The sequence below is a fragment of the Meriones unguiculatus genome (genome assembly GCF_030254825.1).
Source record: "Meriones unguiculatus strain TT.TT164.6M chromosome 13 unlocalized genomic scaffold, Bangor_MerUng_6.1 Chr13_unordered_Scaffold_28, whole genome shotgun sequence".
In the NCBI taxonomy this organism is placed as follows: domain Eukaryota; kingdom Metazoa; phylum Chordata; class Mammalia; order Rodentia; family Muridae; genus Meriones; species Meriones unguiculatus.
Genome location: NW_026843644.1, coordinates 5,681,557 through 5,702,951, shown reverse-complemented (window position 1 = coordinate 5,702,951; position 21,395 = coordinate 5,681,557). Strand labels below are relative to the sequence as shown.

At 43.3% G+C, this 21,395-nt stretch overlaps 1 protein-coding gene across 1 annotated transcript in view; it reads left to right on the top strand.

Annotated features, from left to right (window-relative positions):
- Nucleotides 1-1,234: 1,234 nt before the first annotated feature.
- LOC132650717 (zinc finger protein 120-like) overlaps nucleotides 1,235-21,395 on the top strand; it is a gene marked incomplete at its 3' end in the record, with an annotated part of 49,735 nt that continues 29,574 nt past the window's right edge. The window contains exons 1-2 of the mRNA XM_060376056.1: nucleotides 1,235-1,314; nucleotides 2,242-2,266. Coding sequence (XP_060232039.1) covers nucleotides 1,235-1,314; nucleotides 2,242-2,266 — 105 coding nt within the window. The remainder of the gene's footprint in view (nucleotides 1,315-2,241; nucleotides 2,267-21,395) is intronic.

Below are 21,395 nucleotides of genomic sequence, written 5' to 3'. Positions count from 1 at the left end.
AATAAAATATTCTCTCTCTCTCTCTCTCTCTCTCTCTCTCTCTCTCTCTTCAGACTTCCTAGCATATCCATGGTGGTTGACAATTTTCTGTAGCTCCTGTTTCAGGGAATTTGATGCTATATGACCTCCTGAAATATAAGGCACTCATGTGGCACATTTATATACATTCAAGTAAAATATTCTTATCATTCATCTACGCAAAAGATAAAAATACCTCAGAAGAAGGAGAAGAAGAAGAAGAAGAAGAAGAAGAAGAAGAAGAAGAAGAAGTCAGAGGGTGTGGTGGACACACCGGATCTCTGTGAGTTCGAGGCCATCCTGGTCTACAGAGCCAAAGCTACACAGGGAAACCTTGTCTTGAAAAGCAAAACAAAACAAACAAACAAATAAGATCATAAATCAAGTGTGGTGAAACATGCCTGTAAATGGAGCATCAGGAAGGTCAGGAATGAAGGTCAACCTGGACTATTTGAAACTGTCTCAAAAACCAAACAGCAGCAACAACAACAAAACTGCACAAGAATCTGAGTGCCTGGGATGCTTTGGGACATTGAAAATTTTTTTATCTTAATTCTTGGCTACATAGGAAGCTATTGAGGAGTGTAGCTGTTTGAATGAAAATGACCTTTATAGTCTCATATGTTTGAAAATCTGGTCCTCCGTTGGTGGAACTGTTTTAGAAAAATTAGGAAGTGTGATTTTGTTGAAGAGGTATGTCACTGCTTTGAGGTTTTAAAATCCCACACCATTCTCAGCTCTTTGCCTCATACTTGTAGATCAGGATGTAAGCTCTCAGCCATTGTTCTCTCGGGTGCTCTGCCTGCCATTCCTCTCTGTCACCATGGTCCCTTCCATGAAGGTCATGGACTTACCCTCTGAAACTCTAGGTTCCCAACCACATGTTTCTTCTATAAGCAGCCTTGGTCATGATATCTTAGCACAGTGATAGAAAAGTAACTAAGACAAGGGGTTTGAAAACAGGAAAGAAATGCTTGGAGGTACACTTATCTCAATGATCCTTTTGTCCTGTAAAATTAATAGTAAAATTCAGGCCTCACAGCACCCTGATCTCGAAGGCAGAACCTACTCGGTTAGGGCGGGGGAGGGGCTTGCACGAGGCGCAGCGCAGGCGCACTGCGCGCCTCCATTGTCAAGGATGATGCAAGCGCCATTGCTATGGCTACAGACGCTGAGCTCATCCCGAGCCTGGTGGGCGACAGCGTCGAGGGCAGCGATGGGAACCCGCTTCCCGGGCGCGGTCGTGGCGGTTGTGGCACAGCTTCATTGTGGTAGGCTGAGACCAGGAGAAGCCAGGTAAGGGTGTGGGGTGGGTGCCGCCTGGGCTCCACCTCCGCCCCCGGGCTCCGCCTTCCTCCTCTCCCGGGCTCCGCCTCCGCTCCCCGGCTGGGCTCCTCCCCCGCCTCTGCCTCTGGGCTCCGCCTCCGCCCCCAGCAGCCATCCAGTGGGCTAGGTGGTGCTGGGGCAGGCATAGTGGCTGGGAGTTGGGGAGGGGAGAGCGTTGGCTCCCAAGGTGGAGGAGCGGCAGGTCCACAGGTGTTGGCCATCGCGGAGCGGTTGTCCCTGGCTGGCTGTGGGCGTGTGTGAGGGACCCGCAGGATGGCAGTCGCGGGGTGAGGCTAGGGCTGTGCAGTTGGAAGCTGGCGGGCTGGGCAGGTCGGAGAGCCTGCCCAGGTTCTGCCAAGAGCTTCTGTGGAGGCTGCTGGTACCTGGGACCGCGCCCTCGGGCCACAGGAGTTGGGAGGGCGGGAGCACACTGTGTGGAGTTCCTAGGGCTACACTTGTGCCCTGCATCCTGAGGAAGAGTGATACTGGGGCCAGTCGTCCCAGAAAGGAAGTGTAGGGAGTCCAGTGTTGCCTCCTGCCTGGCCTGGGGCGGTGGGGTTGGGGAGTCTGGATATCCCAGTGGAATGAACACTTGCTGCTTGGAAAGGCCACAGGATCCTTGCACCTTGAAACATTTCTAGGACTATTGTTTCAGGACTTATGTGCCGGCATTACAGAATGAAGTGACTCTTCTTAAGTAAAGACAGCCAGCCTACCACTGCAGGTGCTCTCTCTCACTTAGCTTTCAAGGGATTTGATTGTTCTCTTTATTCCATCAGAGAATTCATCTTAAGGCACAGTTTGGTATATACATTGCTGTTTATACTTTGATGGACTTGCACAACCAGGAGTATACAGGATTCATGCGGGCTTATTTTCCTATTTGTATTTCTTTAGGTTGCTATGTATAGATAATCAGCATGTAAGAACAAGGTTACTGTAGAGCTGGGAAAGCTCTTTTATTTCAAGTGTATTCCAGTTTTACACTTGCAAGGAATTTTCGCTACCAGCCCAGCTGCCCCTTGTCTCAGGAGGTGCTTAGGTTGTGTTTCCGTGATTTTTTTTTAATTTTATTTTATTTTTCTTATCAGTTACATTTTATTAACTCTGTATCCCAGCGGTGTCCCGCTTCCTCTTTCCCTCCCAGTCCCTCCCTCCCTCCCTCATCTCCACCGTGCCCCTTTCCAAGTCCACTGATGGGGGGACCTCCTCCCCATTCATCTGATCCTGTTTTATCAGGTATCTTCAGGACTGGCTGCAAAGCCCTCCTCTGTGGCCTAATAGGACTGCTCCTCCCTTGGGGGGTGGGGAGGCCAAAGAGCCAGTCATTGAGTTCCTGTTAGAAATAATCCTTGTTCCCCTCACTTTGGGAAACCAATTAGTTACTGAGCTACCACAGGCTACATCTGAGCTGAAGTTCTAGGTTATATCCATACATGGTCCTTGGTTGAATGTCAGTCTCAGAAAAGACCCTGTGCCCAGATATATTTGATCCTTGTGGAGCTCCTATCCTTCCCCATCAGACTAACTCCCCTTCTGTCTTATGATTCCCTGTACTCTGCCAAGGGTTTGGTCATGAGTCTTTGCTTTGAAAACACTGCTAGTTAGAGTCTTTCAGATGCACTCAGTAGACTCCTGTCATACGTCCAATGCACATCCCATCTGTCTTTCTAAACGAGGATTGATCATCTTACCCCATGTCTGCTCAATTGATTATCTTTTTTAGGTGTATAGATTTCATTATGTTTATCATATCTTATAAGTCTATATAAGTGAGTATATCCCATGTTTGTCTTTCTCCTTCTGGGATATTTCACTCAGAATGATCTTTTCTAGATCCCACCATTTGCCTGCAAATTTCATGATTTCCTCCTTTTTGATTGCTGAGTAGTATTCCATTGTGTAAAAATGCCACAATTTCTGTATCCATTCCTCTGTTGATGGACATCTGGGTTGTTTCCAGGTTCTGGCTATTACAAATAAAGCTGCTATAAACATGGTTGAGCAAGTATCCCTTTTGTGTACTTAAGCAAACTTTGGGTATATACCTTGCAGTGGTATAGCTGGGTCTTGAGGAAGCACTATTCCTAATTGTCTTAGAAAGCACCAGACAGATTTCCAGAGTGGTTGTACCAGTTTACATTCCCACCAGCAGTGGAGGAGGGTTCCCCTTTCTCCACAACCTCTCCAGCATGTGTTGTCGCTTGAGTTTTTCATCTTGGCCATTCTGATGGGTGTAAGGTGATATCTCAGGGTTGTTTTGATTTGCATTTCCCTGATGACTAATGAGGTTGAGCATGTCTTTAAGTGTTTCTCTGCCATTCGATATTCCTCTGTCGAGAATTCTCTGTTTAGCTCTGCTCCCCATTTTTTAATTGGATTACTTGATTTGCTGCTTTTCAGCTTCTTTAGTTCTTTGTATATACTGGATATTAGTCCTCTATCAGATAAAGGGTTAGTGAAGATTCTTTCCCAATCTGTAGGCAGTTGTTTTGTTTTGATGACGGTGTCCTTTGCTTTACAGAAACTTTTCAGTTTCATGAGGTCCCATTTATTGATTGTTGCTCTTAGAGCCTGTGCTGTTGGTGTTCTGTTCAGGAAGTTGTCTCCTGTGCCAATGAGTTCTAGGCTGTTCCCCACTTTTTTTTCCAATTGATTTAGGGTATCTGGTTTTATGTTGAGGTCCTTGATCCACTTTGACTTTAGTTTTGTGCAGGGTGATAAATATGGATCTATTTTCATTTTTCTGCATGTAGACATCCAGTTGGTCCAGCACCATTTGTTGAAGATGCTGTCTTTTTTCCATTGAATGGAATTGGCTTCTTTGTCGAATATCGAGTATTCATAGGTGTGTGGATTTATTTCTGGGTCTTCTATGCGGTTCCATTGATCCTCCTTTCTGTTTCTATGCCAGTACCATGCAGTTTTTATTACTGTTGCCCTGTAGTACAGCTTGAGATCAGGAATGGAGATATCTCCAGATGATCTGTTGTTGTACAGGATCGTTTTGGAGATTCTGGGTTTTTTGTTTCTCCATATGAAGCTGAGAATCTTTTTTTCAAGGTCTGTAAAGAATTGAGTTGGTATCTTGATGGGAATTGCATTGAATCTGTAGATTGCTTTTGGCAGTATGGCCATTTTCACAATGTTAATCCTACCAATCCATGAGCACGGGAGATCTTTCCATCTTCTGATATCTTCTTCGATTTCTTTCTTCAGAGACTTGAAGTTTTTCTCAAACAGGTCTTTCACTTGCTTGGTTAGGGTCACACCAAGGTACTTTATGTTATTAGTGGCTATTGTGAAGGGTGTTGTTTCCCTAATTTCTTTCTCAGCCTTTTTGTCTTTGGTATATAGGAGGGCTTCTGATTTTTTTGAGTTGATTTTGTATCCTGCCACTTTGCTGAAGGTGTTTATCAGCTGAAGGAGTTCTCTGGTTGAATTTTTGGGGTCGCTCATGTATACTATCATATTATCTGCAAATAGTGACACTTTGACCTCTTCCTTTCCGATTTGTATCCCCTTGATCTCCTTTAGTTGTCTTATTGCTCTGGCTAGGACTTCAAGTACTATGTTGAAGAGATATGGGGACAATGGACAGCCTTGTCTTGTCCCTGATTTCAGTGGGATTGATTTAAGTTTCTCTCCATTGAGTTTGATGTTAGCTATAGGCTTGCTATATATTGCCTTTACTATGTTTAGGTATGTGCCTTGTATCCCTGATCTCTCCAAGACTTTAAACATGAATGGGTGTTGGACTTTGTCAAATGCTTTTTCGGCGTCTAAGGAGATGATCATGTGGTTTTTCTCCTTCAGTTTGTTTATGTAGTGGATTACATTGATGGATTTCCCTATGTTGAACCACCCTTGCATGCCTGGGATGAAGCCTACTTGGTCATGGTGGATGATATCTTTGATGTGTTCTTGGATTCGGTTTGCAAGTATTTTATTGAGTATTTTTGCGTCAATGTTCATAAGAGAGATAGGCCTAAAGTTCTCTTTTTTTGTTGGGTCTTTGTGTGGTTTAGGTATTAAGGTGACTGTGGCTTCATAGAATGAGTTTGGTGGTGTTCCTTCTGTTTCTATTTTGTGGAATAGCTTGAGGAGAATTGGAGTTAGCACTTCTTTGAAGGTCTTGTAGAATTCTGCGCTGAAGCCATCTGGTCCAGGGCTTTTTTTGGCGGGGAGACTGTTAATGACTGCTTCGATTTCCTTGGGAGATATAGGGCTATTCAGTCTTTCTACCTGATCTTGACTTAGTTTTGGTAGATGGAATCTTTCAAGAAAATTATCCATTTCATTTAGATTCTCAAATTTTGTGGCATATAGGCTTTTGTAGTATGACCTAATAATTGTTTGGATTTCCTCAATGTCTGTGGTTATGTCCCCATTTTCGTTTCTGATTTTGCTGATCTGGATAGTTTCTCTCTGCTTTTTAGTTAGTTTGGCTAAGGGTTTGTCTATCTTGTTGATTTTCTCAAAGAACCAGCTTTTTGTTTCATTGATTCTTTGGATAGTTTTATTTGTTTCTAGTTGATTGATTTCAGCCCTTAGTTTGATTATTTCCAGCCGTCTGCTCCTCTTGGGTGTATCTGCTTCTTTTTTTTCTAGGGTTTTCAGTTGGGCCATTAAGTTGTTTGTATGTGATGTTACGAATTTCTTCTTGCAGGCACTTAGTGCTATAAATTTTCCTCTGAGCACTGTTTTCAGTGTGTCCCATAAATTTGGGTATGTTGTGCCTTCCTTTTCATTGAATTCTAGGAAGTCTTTAATTTCTTTCTTTATTTCTTCCTTAACCCAGCTGTCATTGAGTAGTAAGTTGTTTAGTTTCCATGTGCGTGTCGGCTTTTTGTTGTTTCTGTTGTTGTTAAGGTCGAGCTTTAGTCCATGGTGGTCAGATAGTATACAAGGGATTATTTCAATCCTTTTGTATCTGTTGAGGCTTGCTTTGTGGCCCACTATATGGTCTATTTTGGAAAAGGTTCCATGTGGTGCTGAAAAGAAGGTGTACTCTTTTGAGTTTGGGTGAAATGATCTGTAGACGTCTATTAGGTCCATTTGATTTAGGGATTCTGTGAGTGCTTTTATTTCCCTATTTGGTGTCTGTCTAGTTGATCTGTCCCTTGGTGAGAGTGGAGTGTTGAAGTCTCCCACTATTAAGGTATTAGGATCAATGTATGATTTAAGCTTTAATAATGTTTCATTTACGAATGTCGGTGCTCTTGTATTTGGGGCATAGATATTCAAGATTGTGATGTCCTCTTGGTGGATTTTTCCTTTGATGAGAATATAGTGGCCCTCCTTATCTTTTTTGATTAACTTGGGTTGAAAGTCTATTTTATTAGATATTAGGATGGCTACTCCAGCTTGTTTTCTGGAACCGTTTGCTTGAAAAACAGTTTTCCAGCCCTTTACTCTGAGGTAGTGTTTGTCTTTGTTGCATAGGTGTGTTTCTTGGATGCAACAGAATGTTGGATCCTGTTTCCTTAACCATTCTGTTAGCCTGTGTCTTTTTATTGGTGAGTTGAGTCCATTGATATTGATAGATAATAGTGACCAATGCATGTTAGTTCCTTTTGTAATGGAGTCGATGATCTAACCCTGATTCATTGCTTTTTTTCTTTTCATTTTTGTTGGGACATTATCTGTATGCCCTGTTTTCTTGGGTGAATTTGTTTTCATTGGATTGGAGTTTTCCTTCTAGTATCTTCTGTAGGGATGGTTTGCTGTGTAGATATTGTATAAATTTAGTTTTGTCATGGAATATTTTGTTTTCTCCATCTATGTTGATTGAAAGTTTTGCAGGGTATAGTAGTCTGGGTTGACATTTGTGATCTCTTAGAGTCTCCATGATACTTGCCCAGGCCCTTCTGGCTTTCATAGTTTCTGATGAGAAGTCCGGCGTGATTCTGATAGGTCTACCTTCATATGTTACTTGGCCTTTTTCCCTTGCTGCTTTTAATATCTTTTCTTTGTTCTGTAGATTTAGTGTTTTGACTATGATGTGACGTGATGTGTTTCTTTTCTGGTCTAGTCTATTTGGAGTTCTGTAGGCCTCTTGTATATTTATGGACATCTCTTTCTTTAAGTTGGGAAAATTTTCTTCTATGATTTTCTTGAAAATATTTTCTGGACCTTGGAGTCTGGAGTCTTCTTTTTCATGAATTCCTATTATTCTTAGATTTTGTCTTTTCATAGCATCCTTGATTTCTTGGATATTTTGTGATTGGAACTTTTCTGATTTTACTTTTTCTTTGAGAGAAGTATCCATTTCTGCAAGTGTGTCTTCAGCTCCAGAGATTCTCTCTTCCATCTCTTGTAGTCTGTTGGTGATGCTTACTTTTGTGGTTCCTGATCTTTTCTCCAAGTTCTCCAGCTCAAGGGTTTTCTCATTTTGTGTTTTCTTTATTGATTCTAATTCTGTTTTCATGCCTTGCACCATTTCTTTCATGTGTTTGAATTTGGATTCCTGTCTCTCTACGATGGCCTCTATTTCTTTTTTCATTTCCTTCTTATATGCCACTAATTTTTCCTCTACTTATGTATCTATTTGTTTGGCTATGTTTGCCTGTGTTTCTTTAAGGATATTGTCTATTTCTTCTTTCTTTGCCTCCAATTGACTGGCCATCTCTTTGAAAGACTTGTTCATTTCCTCCTTATGAGCCTCAAATAATTGGGCAAGCATGGCTTTAAAATCATTTTCCTGTGCTTCTGCTGAATTGGTGTATCCATCGATTTTGGGGTTTGCTGGTGAAGTCATGATGTCCTGATTTATGTTGGAAGTGTTCTTTCGCCTACCTCTGGCCATTGGCTTATCTGAAACCTTCCCTGTTTGTTTTTGGATTCTGCAGATCAGACTGGTGCTGTCTCTCTCTGGTATCTGGAGAGTTCTTCAGGAAGCTGAGCACTCTCAGCGTGTGCTGAGGACTAGCTGTACCTGTGGGAGGAAAGTATGCAGGCGCAAACGGGGCAAATGCAAGCGTGTGTGTGCGCGCGCACGCGTGTGTGTGTCTGTGTGTGTAAGTGTGCGTGGATGAGTTTCTCGAGGGACAGAGTAATAGGCTCCTTCTTAAGAAATAATAGCATGAGAGGTGCAGCTGGCGGGAGTTTCCCCCTCCCTTCAGTGCCTTGTTCCTAGAGAAGATCATTAATCTTGGGCAGGACATATGGGAGGAGGGTTAACAAAGATGTAGTTAGATTTTGATATAGAGAAGGACTTTGGCAGGCATCTGATTTAGCTCCTGACTTTCCTCTTCATTGGTTAGCAATAATAAAACTATATTTGAGGTTTCTTTTCCTTTGTTTGCTCTGATCAAAAAGTTTCTAGGCCAAGATTATTTGTGGGTACTGCTTTATGTTTAATTGCATTTTGAGTTAAAATGTAAACTTTGTATTCTTGGTAAAAGTCTGAATGTTCTGGAAAATATGCCAATTTTAAGGTGCCTTTTGTGAAATCATTATAAAAATACTAGCTTGATTTCAGTAAAGTTGCAGCAGAGTCAAAACCATCAAGGTGTCTCTGTCAATTCTTCGCCGAAACCGTGTCTTCCTTTCTAAAGCCTTGTTCTCCCGCGGAAGACGGGAGCCCGACTGGGCCGGTCCGTGGCAGGGAACCAAGAGGGAACTTGACACCTTCTGTGGCCTGCCCCTGAAGGAGAAATTCAGAAATAATTCCAGGAGTCTTTCTTCAGGATAAGTCTACTCTTTGCCCAAATGCTTAGACTTGCAGGGTCCTAACCATATTTAGATTGTTGAAATCATACACCGGGAGAATGGAGCTCAAAGGAACTAAAGGCAGATGGCACACGCAGAGTGCAAGATCTGTTCTAGCCACGTTCCTCCTTGAGCATCAGCCAGAGCTGAATGAATGACCTTGTTAAAGTAGGCAAAGACTGCTCCTGGCTTATGCCTCTTCTCCTTGCCTGATCATCAGAAGCCGTGCCTTAGACTCTCCCCTCAAACTCCTTGTGGGCCAACACAGGTGCGTACTGTGAGCTAAGCAGTGGAATTTGGGTAGAACACAAGGCCAACTGTTTCTGGAAAGGCTGCTTTAGGGTGGGATATGGGAAAATTCGCAAGAGGAAGGAAGGGTTTCACAGTTTGGAAGCAGAAGAGCGTTCCACGGTTTGGCCTGTAATTGGAGGCCTCGAGGGAGTGGGTGGGGCTTCAGGTCGGTATTTAAGGGTGAGCAGCGGACTCCTTTACGCATTTGCCATAGTCTGCACTTTCCTGGGTGTTGTTCTGAGTACACACTGGAGAGGAAGAACTCCTGTCAAAGTGTCTTCAGCAGGATGGAAGATCAGGCAGATGTGGGTGGCTGCAGCACGGCAAAGACATCGCGGCGTCAAAAGACTGTTTCGCAGGCCAAGCAGAAGGAGGTCTTGCTCTCAGTTTTCGCCAAGACACCTTACCTGAGCTTCAGGACCAGGCAGGAACTGGCCAGGGAATTCGGAGTTCCAGAGTCCTCCATCCGCGTGTGGTTTCAAAACCGCAGAAATAGAACTGGCATGTTGAGGAAGACCTCAAAGCAGACCACCGCAGGCTCCAGCCATGAAGCCTCCCAACAGCCTCCTGAAAAGCTTGTCGCCAGGGTACAACAAGCAAGAGGCCCGCCCTCAGAACGGAGAAAGCCTTGAACGCGGCTTAGTCCAGCGCAGATCAGCATGCTAGTGCAAGCTTTTGAGATCTCTCCATCCCCAGACTATGCCACGAGGGTGCAACTGGCACTGAGCACAGGTTTGCCTGAGGACACCGTCCACATATGGTTCCAGAACAGAAAGGCCAGGCAGAAAGGCCGCGCTGGAGGCAGCACAGCTAAAGGTGAGGACCTGCCTGCCTCTCCTGGCCCGGAAAGGGCTCCTGGAGCATCATGTTGCATTGAGCAGGAGGCTTCCCGGAACAGCTTGTTGACATCGGGTTCTGCAGGAGGCCAGTGTGCAGAAGCGTTGATGTCAAGACCCGAACTCACCTTCTTCACAGAGGCCTACCCAGAATCCCGCAACTCCTGCCCTGTCCAGCTCTTCCTGGAGCAACTGGTGAGAACAGTGGAAGAGGAACCTGGACCAGCCACTCTGGACCCAAATGTACCATGGGAGCAGATCGAACCAACACTCGAGGCTCCTCTCACAGAAGAAGAATATCAGGCTCTGTTGGACGATATTTGACCACATTGAGAACGCCCAGAATTGGGACTGTAAAACCCGGTTGCCTGGACCCTAACCTGACCATTGTCTCAGAGACTCCAGCCAGAAATAAGCTTGGAAAGATGCTCAGACTTGCACCTAAGAAAGGTGCAGAGCTCTAGCGATCCTGAGTAAGTGTTGGGGAAAAGATGGAAGGCCCTGGAGGTGCGAGGAACCTCACAAGAAGACCAACAGAAACAGCTGCCCCAGCCCCCAGGGGGCTTGCAGAGACTGAGCCATCAAATAAGGAGCATGCTTGGTCTGGACCTAGAGACCCTACATACACATAGCAGGTGGGAGGTGAATCCTTGTGCTTAATGTGGGTTGCCCTATGAGGGAGGTGTTGTGGAGTGGCCCAGCGGCGGTGGAGAGTTGTTTCTAACCTGGACTTTGTTGTTTCTAACCTGGACGGTTTTGAAGGACAGTTCTATAATGTTAGCTTCAGTTATTATCAAGATAAATATGTAATTTGTCTGCTGTTGTACTCTGCGTCATTAAATTATTTTTAGGCATTACTATGACCTGTTATTCTTTTCATTTGGAAGTTAATGTAAAGAGGAGATATGATTATCTTTCAAGCTGAAAAGAGGTGTGATCATGACTCTTGGTTTTTAACTTGACTGCATATGGAATTAAGCAAAACACCCAAATTAAGGACACAATTGTAAAGTACTCTTGCTTGTGTGAAATAGTCTTCTCTACTTCTCTTCTGGATCTATAAAGCTGAAAAATATAACTTTAATCCATATCTTCATACTGCAAAACCAACCACTCATCTTTGCCTCATCTTCTACTGGAAACCTATACAAGGACATGGAAGAAGGAATGCTTTACTCTTTGCCTGTTCTTTTTCACTTTGGTAGCAAGTCTATTTCTTCATTGACTATAGAACCTTCTTCTTGAGGAGTTCTGTGTATATGAAGGTGAGTTGAGCCAACCAGCCTCATGGACTAAGCCACTGATAGATTCCTCGATTTTCCATTTTTAGGCATCCACTGTTGAATTAATTGACTCACAGATTGTAAATCATTTTCCTAAATCCTTTCCTATAAAGAGAGAGTTAGAGGGAACATAAACTATGCATATAATTATCTTTCACATAGAACTACCAAATTTTCTGCTTTTAATAATGTTATGTAATTCATTCAGAAATCACTTAAACAACAGTACTTTTCATATGAGGAGTTATAGAAAAATATTCATCATCATGCAAAGGCAAAATGCTACATACATTTTTGAGTATATTGATGGCATAGGAATTAAATTTTTTGATGCATTTATATTCTGAAGTATCATAATTGAATTACAAGTATTTTAATTTTTTGCAGCATTTATATATAGTTTATTTTTACCTCAAATTAGTCCCTTCTTCGTCTTAATTCACTCAACACACGTTATAGTGTGTTCATTTTTTATTTTCTTAGGTTACAGAGATTCTATTTTATATGGGGATGACACCATGAAAATTAACTGTTCTATGCATGACACTGCTAATACCAAAATAGCATTCAAATAATGAGTAGACCTATCCGAATCACACTAGAATTCTCAGCAGAGACTATGAAAGCCAGAAGGGCTTGGATGGATATCATGCAGACACTAAGAGACCACCGATGCCAACCCAGACTACTATACCCAGTATATATGCAGCCATCCAGCCCTACAGAAGATACTAGAAGGAAAACCCCAACCCAATAATGTGAAATACACTCCAGAAAACACATTGAGGCCCACACCATGAGGGGAAGTCCATGCCTGACACTGCCTGGATGACCATGAACCAGAGTCAAGATAACCTAGAGACACACGATATCTGTAAACATGACAGACAAAAAATGACAATGAAAGATACTATGCTATAATCATTGATGAGTGCCTAGCCCAGTTGTCATCAGAGAGACATCACGAGGCATCTCATGGGAACAGATGCAGAGACCCTTATCCAAACACAATGATGTATCCAGGGGAACCCCACAAATGAGAGAATATGTATTGTAGGAACCAGAGATATTAAGGACACAACAAGCACATGGCCCACTGAGTCAACTGAGTTCATAGGGGATCAAAGACTGAAGGACAAAAACATAAACATTCTATGAGTCTTGTGAGCTAGGTTGTTGGCATACACCTTATGATTATTATCCTGATTTCACTGAGGGACTTCCAACAGTGAGAATGGGGGTGTGTCTGACTCTTTTTCCTGCTTTAGCTACACTTTCTCTCCTCATTTATTGCTTTGACCAACTCTGATGTGAGGGATTTTTCCTAGTCTTATTATAACTTGCCATGCCATCACATTTTTTTTTTCATTGAAAATAAAATGAATGGAAAAAAAAATACAACCGGATGAAGGAGAGGTGAGCTGGGCAGAGTAGAGGTGGATAGATTGTGGCTGGGAGGAGTGGAGGAAGAGGAAACTGCAGTTCAGATGTAGTGCATGAAACAACAAAAATAAAATGCTAAAACAAAATAAACTGTCAGCAGCTCAGGCTATTGGTGAGCACATACATTCCTAGCACTCAGGAAGTTAAAGGTAGGTGGATCTCTGTGCGTTCAAGCACAGGTTGTTCTATAAAGAGAGCCTGGGACAGCCAAAATTATTCAGAAAAAAATCCTGTTTTCAAAGAAACAAAAAACTGTCAGCATTTTGTGTTTCATCTTTAGGAAATTTGTTATATGTCCCACTTTTTTATTTTTATTTTTTAATATTAGATACAGTTTATTAATTTTGTATCCCAGCTGTATCTCAGTCCCTCATTCCCTCCCTATCCTACCCTCCTTCCCTCATCTCTTCCCTACCCCTTTCTAAGTCCACTGATAGGGGAGGGCCTCCTCCTATTCCAACTGACCCTAGCTTATCAGGTATCATCAGGAGTAGCTGAAATATCCTCCTCTGTGGCCTAGCAGTCTGATTCTCTCTTGGGAGGGGGGAGATCAAAGAGTGAGCCACTGAATTCATGTCTAAAATAGTCCCTGTTCCACTTAGTATGGTACCCACTTGGACACAGAGCTCACATGGACTACATTTGAGCAGGGGTGGTAGGTTATATGCATACAAGGTCCTTGGTTGGAGAAACAGTCTCATAAAAGACCCCTGTGCTGATATATTTGGTCCTTGTATAGTTCCTGTCCTCTCCAGGTCACACTAACTCTCCCTTCTTTCATATGATTCCCTGTGCTCTGCCCAAGGTTTGGATATGAGTCTCAGCATCTGCTTTGATACACTGCTAGGTAGAGTCTTTCATTGGTCCTCTGGAGCAGGCTTCTGTCCTGTTTCTTGTTTTTGCCTATATCCATCCCATTGGTGTTTCTAAGTGAGGATTGATCATCTTAACCTAGGTCCTCTTTCTTATTTATCTTCTTTAGGTGTACAGATTTTAGTTTGTTTATCCTATCTTATAGGTCTAGCATCCACTTGAAAGTGAGTGTATACCGTGTATGTCTTTCTGCTTCTGGGACACCTCACTGAGGATTATCTTTCTGGATTGTTTTTTTTTTGTTCATGTTTACATTTTATGACTTCTTTGAATGGTCTAGAATTGAACCTGTCTGTTGTATAGCTTGTAAAGAGGTTTCCCATTTTATAAGCTGCTCCACCACCTAAAGAATGGATTGCAAAAGCATTTTAATTTCATGTTGTAAGACCTGGAGTCTCACTGCTCAAGAGCTCAGGATTGTGCCCTTCCCAGGAACAATTATAGACCACAACTTGAGGCAAAAGCAAGAGTTTTATTTCAGTTTCTATAGGGTCCCTCCTCCAAAGACAGGAGACAGCCCTAAATATGCAAAGTACAGGGTTTTATACCTGAAATTGAAACCAATTTTGCTCTATACATTGATTGTTCAGCAAGAATAGCATGAAGATAGTTTACACCTAGTTTTAGGTAGTATACAGCTGGTTGTAGATAGTTTACAGGTGGTTGTAGATAGTTTACAGGTGGTTGTAGATAGTTGTTCTCAGAACAGTTGACCCTTTCCTTCAAGAGTTATCTACACCTGACTTCAATTCAAATAATCACTGTTGTTTTTCTCATTCCCAGGTGGTCTCTCACACACCCCCCCTTTTGCCTCAATTTTAACCCTAAAATTGTGGATCAACCTCATGGAGAGGTTGATACTCTTTCTGGAGCATCAGGACCTGAACTTCACTTATACTTTCCCTGACAAAGGGGAGTTCTGGTCTGAGAGTTTATTGTCCCTGATGAGTTTCAGTTTTAGTGGGTTGCTGTAGGCTTGGACTTTCCAGGTGTTGCAGGTTGATGAAGAGCAGGCTTAACGTGTGACACATGGACCCAAGCTGTGATGCTCTCTACTTTGGCAGTTGGGGTGGTGAGCAGGATGTAATAAGGACCCTTCAACTGAGGTTCCAGATTCTGGCTGCCATGTCACTGCACATATACCAGATCTCCCACCTGGAACTGATGGGGCACCTCCAAGGACCTGGGCGCATATGCACTGTCAACCTTGCTCCATATTTCTTTCTGCATAAGCTGCAGTCCTTTTAGCCTGGACAAGTCAGAGTTACCACTACTTATGTCAAGAGGGTCCCCAAGAAGAGTCAAGGGAGGAGAGCAGGAACCCCATATAGTAATTCAAAGGGAGTTAAGCCTAGTAGGGAGTGAGTATTTCTGACTCTAAAGAGGGCCAAGGGAAGAAGCACCACCCAGTCACCCCCAGTCTCCATTGTCAATTTTGTGAGAGTCTCTTTTAGAGTTCTATTTATTCTCTCTACTTGTCCTGAGATTTGGGGTCTATAAGCATGATGTAACTTCCAATCAAGTCCCAGAAATCTGGCCACCTCCTGGTTTACCTGAGCAAGGAAGGCTGGCCCATTGTCTGACCCAATTAGCTTTGGAATACCTTACTGAGGAAAAATGTCTTCCAGAATCTTTTGGTCACGACCATTGTGGTTTCTTTCTTTGTGGGAAAATCTTCCACCCATCCTGAAAAAGTGTCCACAAAAACCAGGAGATATTTATTGTCATACCTGTCTGGTTTAATTTCAGTGAAATCCACCTCCCAATGCATTCTGGGTCTACTTCCTCTTAGCCGCTTTCCTGGGCTCTGGAAATTCTTACCTATGTTTACTCTCTGGCAAGGTTCACATGTCCTAGTCACTCTCTCAGTTAGGGTGGTGAGGTTTAGTATTCGGTACGGGTATTGGAGGGCAACTTCAGCCAATTTCTTTGCCCCCAAGTAAGTCCACTTACGCATCTGAGTTATCAATCTCTCAGCATCTTCCTGGGGTAGAATGATCTTACCTTTAGAGTCAATCCATGCCCCCACATTGGTGTTAAATATTCCATTTTTGCCATATTAACTTTAAGTCAGTTTCTGAGCAGTTTAGTCATTCTTCTCTGGGCAGTTCAGCTGTTAATACCACTGGGGCAGAGTTTCCTCTAGCAGCTACTTTAGCCTCCTGATCGGCCATGTTATTCCCCTTTGGTGCCCTGGAAGTCTCGACCTTCTGCTGTCCTAGGAATTGAATAATGCTTACCTTGTTGGGCAGCAACAGTGCATTGAGCAAAGTCAGAATCTTGTTTTTATTTTTTATCTCTATTTATTTTTTATCTCTTTACCAGCTGATGTTAGCAGGCCTCTCTGATGATAGATGGCCCCGTGCACATGGGCTGTTTATGAGGCGTACTGACTATCAGTGTAGATGTTTATCTTTTTACCCTTTTCCAGAGTTAAATCCTGGGTTAAAGCAATCAATTCAGCCTGCTGAACAGAAGTGCCCTCTGGCAATGCCTGGGCCCATATTACCTTATGTCCATCTACCACCACTGCCTCTGCCTTTCTCTTCCATTCTCAAAAAAACTGCTCCTATCCATATAGTATGTCACCTCAGCTTTATGAAGAGGGTGATCTTTCAAGTCCTTGCACCATCCCTGTTCCTTTGCTAGAACGTGCAAACAATCATGCTCCAGGGGCTGGATTTCTAGATCCGTAAATAAGGTGGCAGGGTTTAGCTCCATAGCCAGTTCAAAGGTGACTCTATCATTATTCAAGTGCAAAGCCTGGTAAGGTGTCATGTAAGTGTTCCTGAGCCAGCAATCAGGTGGCTGCCTTATGACACTCTCAGGGGCATGAGGAGCATAGATGGTGAGGTCCTGTCATAGAGTCAGTTTGTCTGCATCTTTTACTAGTGCCACTACTACTGCTATTATTCGAAGGCAGGTTGGCCATCTTGCCACTACTGAATCAAGCGTTTTGGATAGATAGGCTACTGGTCTCTTCCAGGGTCCAATTTTCTGTGTTAGCAACTCCTTGGCCATTCCCTGTTTCTCAGCCACATAAAGATGGAAGGGTTTGGTTACATCAGGGAGTCCCAATGCTAGGGCTGACATTAAGGCTTGTTTGATATTATCGAATGTGGCTTGTTCATCCTTTCCCCAGATGAAAGTCTTTGCCCTATGGGCTGCCATCTTGGCAAATCCTGCAATCCACAGCTGGCAAAACCCTGCTGTACCTAAAATTTCCCTCAGTTGTTTAGTAGTCCGTGGAGGGGGAATATGAAATACAGTCTCTTTTCTAGCCTCTGATAGCCATTTCTTTTCCTCTCTTAATATATATCCCTGATAACTGACCTGTTTCCTGCAGAGCTGGGCCTTTATTGCTGATGCTCTATATCCAAGGTCACCCAGCTCTTGTAACAGCTAGTTGGTGGCTTTAAGGCAGGTTTCTTTACAATTTGCAGCTAATAGAATGTCATCCACATATTGGGGAAAAGTTACCTGGGGATTGGTGGCCCGGAAGTGTGCCAGGTCCCAGTGTAGGGCTTCATCAAATGTAGTAGAAGAATTTTTAAACCTTGAGGAAGTTGAGTCCATGTAAGCTCACCTGAGTCCCCTGAGTCTGGGTCTTTCCATTCAAAAGCAAAAATGTCTTGACTGGTAGGGCTGAGTTGGAGACAAAAAAATAAAATGTGTCCTTAAGGTCCAGGACCATATACCAAACCCTGTCAGGGGGAGGGGAACTCAACAGGTTATATGTGTTGGGTGCAGTAGGGTGTAAGTCCATGACCTGTTTGTTAACTTCCCTCAAGTCCTGTAGGGGTCAATAGTCATTGCATCCAGGCTTCTGAATTGGCAGCAATAGAGTATTCCAGGCAGAATAGCACCTTCTGAGAACCCCTAGATCAAGGAACCTCTGTTTGTGAGGGTGGATCCTCACGGGTTATCTTAGACATTGGATATTATTACACCGTGATTGGGGTAGCCTGAGGCTTCAGCTCTATCAGAACTGGAGCTGTTTCTCTGCTTTTCCTAGGCCATCTGTTTCAGCCCATGCCCGGGGAATCTCTGTAGCCACCAGTCAATGTCTTTTTCTGGACTTACCACCTTTTCAGAAAGGCGGCATTCATCTTCCAGTTGAATTGTCAGTACATGAATGGGATCTCCTTTATTGTCTGACAAATGTGGGCCATCTGGTCTAAAATGGATATGGGCTCCTATCTTAGTTAGAATATCTCGCCCTAACAGCGGGTATGGGCATTCAGGGAGAACTAAGAATGAGTGGTATACCCGGTCCACTCCAAGGTCCACCATTCTTCGGGTAGTCCATGAGTATTGTTTACATCCAGTGGCTCCTTGGACCGATGATTTCTTCTTTTTTAGCTTCAAAATCTTGTAACAGAACAGAATGCTGGAAGCCAGTGTCCACCAAGAAGTGGACTGGCTTCCCGTCCATCTTAAGGGTTACCCTGGGCTCTGGGTGAGGGGTCAAACTCTGTCCCCCCCTAATCACTGTCATCATCCAGGGTTAGGACCTGGGTCTCCAGGGCTTGGGCATTCGGTTTTTCTGGCTTTTTCGTCCTTTTAGGACAATCCTTGATCCAATGTCCTTTCTCCTTGCAATATGCACACTGATCCTTAGACAGAGGGCCTCCTGGAGTCTGGAGGGTCTTAATCTTGACAGCAAGGATCTTGTCAAGGTGAAGGGTGCCCTCGTGTGGCCATTCAACCTGAAAAGTAGGCCACTCTGAGGAACAGAAAGTTTGCCATTTTCCCCTTTTAACTTCAACTGAAATGTTATGTGCCCTATATCTCACCTCTGAGAAATGATCAAGGGTGAGGGATAAGGGTGTAGTCACAGTTTGTCCCATAATAAAGTCGTCTGTCAAGAAAGTCAAAGAGGAAACACAGATAGAGACAAAGAGAACAAGACAGACAATTAGACAAGGACGCCCTTGCGGGTGGTACCACAGAACTCTGATTGAAAGGCTGCCTGGCGGCAGCCATCTCTAACAGGAAATAGATGGGAGGAGGAGCGTCCCAATCCTAGCCTCCCAAACCGGAGCGTCCTCCAGTTCCCAGTCAAGTGATAGTCTGATACGTCTGTCTATCACAATGAATGATCAGATGACTAAAAAAAGGTCTAGATAGGCGCCTAAACAGAAACAGATTGGTAAGACAGAAACAAGCAAAGCAAAACAGAAATTAGACTAACCTGTTTTGAGCTCAACCTCCGAACTCAGTCTGATGAGGGTTGGGGAAGGGGCACGCCCTTTCCCGGTCAAACGCACCAAAAATGTAAGGCCTGGGGTCTCACAGCTCAGGAGTTCAAGATTGCGCCCTTCCCAGAAATCCCCACAGACCACGACTCCATGCAAAAGCAAGAGTTGTTTGTTTGTTTGTTTGTTTGTTTTTTGTTTTTCCAATCGTGATACGGTCACCCCTCCAAAGACAGGAGACGACTCCAAGCATGCAAAGCACAGGATTTTTATACTTAAAAATCTGGCCACTTTTGCTCTATACATTGATTGGTCATCAAGAATAGCATGAAGATAGTTTACAGCTATCTGTTTGCAGTTTTTGGCCGTTTGTGAGTTTTCTCAAAACAATTCACCCTGCCGTTATTTTTTAAAACCTATCTCGGAGCAGTTCATCCTGCCTTTTGAGAGCTACGTGGCTCTGGCTTTAATTCAAAGATGGGAATAGTCACAGCTGTTTTTTATTTTACAGTTGTTTGCATTCTCAGGTGGTCTCTCAGATGGAGATGAAGAGAGAGAGAGAAGGAGACAGCAGGACATGATAGCGGAAGAGAGAGAAGGGGGCACCCCAACAGAGAAGGGGGAGAGCGCAAGAAGGCAATAGCAAGAGGGCGAGAGGTCAAGAGAGAGACAAAGTGGGCAGGCAGATCCTTTTAAGGAGCAAAGTAACTACACCTGCCCTCCCTGGCAGTCAACACGTAATGACATCACAGGTTGCTAGGAAAGCCAGAAACAGGAGCCTAAATACTAAGAGTTGGCATAGGCCTTTAATCCCAGTACTCTGCCAGGCAGAAGCAGGCCAGTCTCTGTGAGTTCAAGGTCAGGCTGGTCTACAGATCTAGTCCAAGATAGCCAAGGCTAAAAGGAGAAACCCTCTCTCAAAATACCAAAATATTCATATGTATAATTAATATATTCTCACTAAATATAGTAATATAAACCAATATATTTAATAAATATGTTATATATTAATATATACATTTTGTTTTAATCATATGTATATGTTTCAATTTATGTTTTAATCATATAGATATTTTATTGAAATAAAAAATCTGAGCCAGGCTTTGTGGCACATATCTCTAATCCTGTCTCTCTAGGAGACACAAGCATGCTGCTGTGTAAGTTCAGTGTCACCCTGGTCTACAAAGCAAGTCCAGGACATGCACGGCTAGAGAGAAACATTGTCTAAAAAAACAGGCTAGATGTGTGGCTAGATATATCTGAAATCACATAGTGTGACAAGGCTATAAGAAAGTCTTACGAGGCATGGTGACACACATCCATAGTCCCAGCACTTGAGAGGCAGATGAAGGTAGGTCTCTGTGAGTTCAAGGTCAGCCTGATTTACAAAGAGAATCCTGGATTGGCAATGATGCACTGAGATACCATGTCGCAAAAATAAAACATTAAATTAAATTAAAAAAATCAAAGCCTGGATTGTTGGCAAATGCCTCTAATACTAGCACTATGACTGGCAGAAGGAAATGGATCTGTGTTAGTTTAAGGCCTGCCTGGTCTAGAAAGTATGACAGATCAGTCAAGGCTATACAGAAAATCTCTTTCTCAAAAAACAATATCCTGGGATGTAAACAAAAAAACCTTCTAGTATCTGAAGGTTGTTTCTTTTTTTTAACTTTTAAAAAATTTATGTTTTTGTAAATTACAGTTTATTCACATTGTATCCATGCTGTGGCTCCATCCTTCATCCCCTCCTTTATTCAACCTCCTAACTTCCTCCTATTTCTGTCCTAAAGTCCACTGATATGGGAGGTCCTCCTCCACTTTCATCTGACCCTAGCCTATGAGATCTCATCAGAACTGGCTGCATTGTCCTCTACTGTGGCCTGCCCCCCCCATCAAGGGGAGGTGACCAAAGAGCCAGACACTGAGTTCATATCAAAGACAGTTCCTGTTCCCATTACTAGGAAACTCACTTGGAGACTGAGCTGCCATGGAATATATCTGGGCAGGAGTTGAAGAGGTTCAAGGTTATCTCCATGCATGGTCTTTGGTTGCAGTATCAGTCCCAATGCTCTCCTTGTGGAACTCCTGCCCCCTCAAAAGTCTTCCTTAGTCATCAGGGAAATACAAATCAAAATGAACCCAGGATATCACATTACACCTATCCGAACAGAAAAGATCGAAAACTCAAGTGACAACACATGCTGGAGAGGATGTGTGAAAAGGGGAACACTCCTCCATGTCTGGTCGTGATGTAAACTTGTACAACCACTTTGCAAATTAATGTGGTAATTTCTCAGAAAATTAGGAATAGTGCTACCTCCAGATCCAGCTATACCACTCCTAGGTATATATCCAAAATTTGATCAAGTGTACAACAAGGACATTTGCTGGACCATGTTTGTAGCTGCTTT